General features: G+C 34.0%; 1 protein-coding gene across 2 annotated transcripts; it reads right to left on the bottom strand.

The window, feature by feature from the left end:
* Positions 1–710: 710 nt before the first annotated feature.
* LOC129316230 (receptor-like protein EIX2) lies at positions 711–3733 on the bottom strand. 2 transcript variants are annotated; one of them, XM_054960543.1, is made up of 2 exons: positions 3083–3733; positions 711–1399 (listed from the first exon to the last, which is right to left on the bottom strand). In XM_054960543.1, exons 1-2 carry the CDS (start codon positions 3710–3712, stop codon positions 1379–1381), a joined length of 651 nt encoding a protein of 216 aa, XP_054816518.1. In that variant the 5' UTR covers positions 3713–3733; the 3' UTR covers positions 711–1378. The 2 variants fall into 2 exon arrangements, with proteins under 2 accessions (XP_054816518.1, XP_054816517.1); XM_054960542.1 differs by having other exon boundaries at positions 711–1255.
* Between the last annotated feature and the right edge of the window lie 227 nt (positions 3734–3960).

The following is a 3960-nucleotide window of genomic DNA, read 5'->3' as shown; positions in this document are numbered from 1 at the left end:
TTAAAGTAAGACATTTTTAGTATTTTAAGGTGTAATTAATGTGTTCTTTTTTTCAAAAGTGCTCTAATAGATAAATTACTTTATATTTATTTTAAAGTGAAAAACTGTATTAAATAGAGGTAAATATACAAAAATAATGTTAGTTTAAAGACAGCTAACTATTTTATAGGGGATATAAGTTGATTAATATAATAACTCAAATGAAAATTATTATCTGTTTCATATTATCTTTTAAAAAGGTTTTTCTATTTTTATTTTTCAGTTCTCACTGTTATTTTTTTCTCATGGTTTATATTGCTATGTTAGTAGTATTTCTTCTCTCTCATAGATCTTTTCTCTGACCACACACTTTGTTTCTTCACTTTTTCCCCTTTAATTAAGGAAATAAAAGCAGTGTAAACAGTTTTGGATGATATTTCAAGTCCAATTCCTTCACATTTCCAAAAAAAATCCATCTTTTTTTTTTTAATTATGGCAGCGGGCTTCACGATTTCATGTCCAATTCCTTCATATTTCCACAACTAATGTTCTAAAATTTACTGATGAATTTAAAACGCAAACAGTATTCCACAGCACTTTTTATCATCTTTTATCTATGATTTTATTTAATCACTATAATTTAGATAACTTTATCATTTATAATACAATCATATGAAAAAAACAACGGGACAAAAAAAATGCTAGAATACTCATGTTGGCTTCAAATTAACTACTCTCAAATTCACAATGGAAGTTGTATATTATTCATAATTCCATACACCAACTACATGAAACAAGAGATAACCATGAACAACAACATAGATCATCCTTGGCAAGACAATCAATAACATTGGACCATCAAGAATAAAAGGCTTGTGGGAACACACAATGTGGACCTTACACGTAACTGACAAAAGAAGTTGTCAATGAACAACCGGGTTCATGCACTTGTTCTTGAATCTTGCTTTCCTGATATGAATTTCCACATACATGAAGTCAACAAAGTTATCCACATGTCTGAAGCAAGCATGTCTCCAGTTTTTGTTGAGCAATAAAAATCCAATAACTACCCAGAATCCTGTGATGAATCCCAATGCTATCACAAAGTAAAATAACACCTTTTCTTTTCCTTTATCATCATCCTCTTCATGAAAGCTAAGGTGGGTCATCCCAATCTCAGGACATGCTTTTTGAAGAAGATCTCCGCAAAGATATGGATTGCCAATATAAGAAGATGGACCAAAGGTAGAGAATTCAGCCCCTTTAGGAATAGGTCCTGAAAAATTATTGTTTGATAAACTTAAAAAACTCAATGAAGTCATGGAGGACATGTTGCTGGGAATAGGACCAAAAAGTTGGTTGCTTGATAGATCAATGGATTCCAATGACTTCATGTTTGCTATCTTGCTTGGAATCTTTCCTGAAAGTTTATTGTGTGACAAGTTCAAGCCAATCAAATCCGAGAGACAAGTTAAACCTTCTGGAATTGAACCGTTCAATTGTTATTTGAAAAATCAATGTTTGTCAAATACTGCAAATTTGAAGTGTATTTTTGTTGCAATCCTTTCAAAACTTGATCAACACCCTCTTCAATTGTTATCATGTTAGTTTCATCAAATATAAAAAAATCACCATATAATAGGTTGAAAAGTTTGGTTCCATTAAGATTGCAAATGCAAGGTGGGATTGAACCTAACAAATTAGAACTAGAAAGATCCAAGATTCCCAATTCTTGGAGCTTGCAAAGGGAAGGCGGTATATCACCACATAACAAATTTTGTGACATCCTTACAATAATAAGTTGTGGTAATCCCCCATTGCCTATCCAAGAAGGTATCATTCCAGTAAATTGGTTCTCACCAAGGTCCAAAACTTGTAATGTTGAATGTCTTTGTAAGATTTGTTGAAGATCCCCATGTAAATTATTGTTGCTCAAAATTAACCACGTCATTCGAGATAGATTCCACAATGTGCTTGGAATAGTGCCTGATAGCTTATTAGATGAAAGATTTATTACATAAATTCGACTAGTGTTGCTCCAACAATTGAGAATTTCACCAAATAGTCTGTTATATGATAGTCCTAGAGTGAACAACTTCTCTAAATTGCACAAAGAGCTTGGCATTGAACCTTCTATAAGATTGTACCTTAGATCTAACACTCTTAACTTCATATTTTGATCCCCAATGTTTTTCGGCATTGTTCCCCTGATACAGTTATTGGATAAATCCAAGAACAATAGTCTCTCTTGTTTTTGAAGCCATTGTGGAAACTCTGTGCCTATATTGCAAGATGCCATTCCTAAATATGCTAAGGATTGAAATGGAGGTGTCCAATTTGAATCAAGCTTTACAAAAAGTTTGTTTAATCCTACTTGTAAATATTGTATGATTAGGAGCTTTTCAAGGTGATTCTTGGAAAAGATACCTTCTAAAAGGTTATGTGAAAGATCTAATTTAACTAAATTAGACAGTTTTCCAAGATTAACTGGAATAGGCCCGCAGAGAAAATTATTTGAAAGATCAAGAGTCTTTAAATTCTCTAACTCTCCAACCCAACTTGGCATTGGCCCATAAAGGAGATTATTTGAAAGATAAAGAGTTTTCAAGTTCTTTAGCTGGCCTAACCAGCTTGGCAAACTCTCATTAATACCATTGGAAGATAAGAATAATTCTTCAAAATTGTCAATTGAGCATTGAGATAAATTTCCACTGCCAAAACTTAGTAAAGACACTAATGATTCATATTTGCCACCGGACAAGTCTAAGGATTGGAGGGAACATATGTTGTTCAAGATAGAGGAGATGGAGATTTTATTCTCATTGAAAGAATTCCAAGAAAGATCAAGATGGATCAGAGAGTGAAAATTACCCAACCAATGTGGAATTGAAGAAATTGAGTTCTTTGAAAGGTCCAACTCCCTTAAGGAGGTCATATTTTGAAGAGTATCAGGAATTGAACCATGAAGATAATTGTTCGAAAGATCCAAGAGCTCAATATTAGGAAGAAATGTAGAATTCACAGAGGCATGTGTGACATGGACATTGGCGATATGACAATTACTAAACTCTGCCTGTAACAGAGAAGGAAGCATGGAAAGTACCTGAAACAAATTGTGTGCCTTCTTAAGGGACACTTTAGTCATTGCTATGTGTCTCAATGATGAGAGTTTTGAAACCCAAGCCATGTCATCAGCATATAAATCTGCCCATTGATGTGAAAGATCAGCCCCTTGATGAGAAAGATCAAGAACTTGAAGGTTTGAAAGGTTGCCAACATGATGGGGAATCATGCCACTAATGAAAGAATAAGAGAGGTTGAGGTATCTCAACTGCTTCATGGAACCAAGGAACTCTGGTATATGACTTGAATGAAAATAGTTTCCACTCAAGTCCAAGTAATTCAAATGTTCCAACTCCAACAATGAAGGGTCCACAGCTTTCGCTACTAATGCATAGTTGCAGAAAGCAAAAGAGCATGGTCGCCCAAGATCAAGCTTGATAACATGTCCTGAAATAAAATCACAACCAACACCTTTCCAGTGACAGCAATTAAGTCCCTCCCAAGAACCAAGTGGTCCATCAGAGGTGTTGAAGAAACTTGATCTAAATTTCAAAAGAGCTTGTCGCTCTCGTTCATGGCAAGGAGGGGTAGACTTTGTGGAGAGACAGAGTTGTGAGGAATGAAAGAACAAGAAAAGCAGAAGAAACACATCATTTGTGTAAGGACTCATGATTGCAGCAATGAATAATGATCAAGCTATATTTGAAAACAAGGTGTCATGATTGAAAGAATGCTATTGGTTGGATATTTATAGAGAAAAAGTAGTTAATTACGCAGGGGCAGTAAAATAGTCAAGGTATACGGGGAAAACAAAACCGTTATATGTATTCTTTTGAAAAATATTTTTATAAAAGTAATTTATTGTTTTAAAAGTCACCTAAGCTTTAAAGAAATACAAAAGAAATTAGAAGTTCGATC

This window comes from Prosopis cineraria, unplaced genomic scaffold (assembly GCF_029017545.1).
Source record: "Prosopis cineraria cultivar Desert tree isolate PC_DT_omini unplaced genomic scaffold, ASM2901754v1 PC7, whole genome shotgun sequence".
NCBI lineage: Eukaryota > Viridiplantae > Streptophyta > Magnoliopsida > Fabales > Fabaceae > Prosopis > Prosopis cineraria.
The sequence above is the reverse complement of the archived record's forward strand: the minus strand, read 5'-3'. Positions and strand labels throughout refer to the sequence as shown.

Coding starts and splice junctions, on each gene's coding strand:
- LOC129316230 (XM_054960542.1), bottom strand. CDS start 3,712: ATGAGTCCTTACACAAATGATGTGTTTCTTCTGCTTTTCTTGTTCTTT. Junction 1,256..3,082: donor AGGCACACAATTTGTTTCAG/GTACTTTCCATG, acceptor ATAATTTTTCAG/GACCTATTCCTAAAGGGGCT.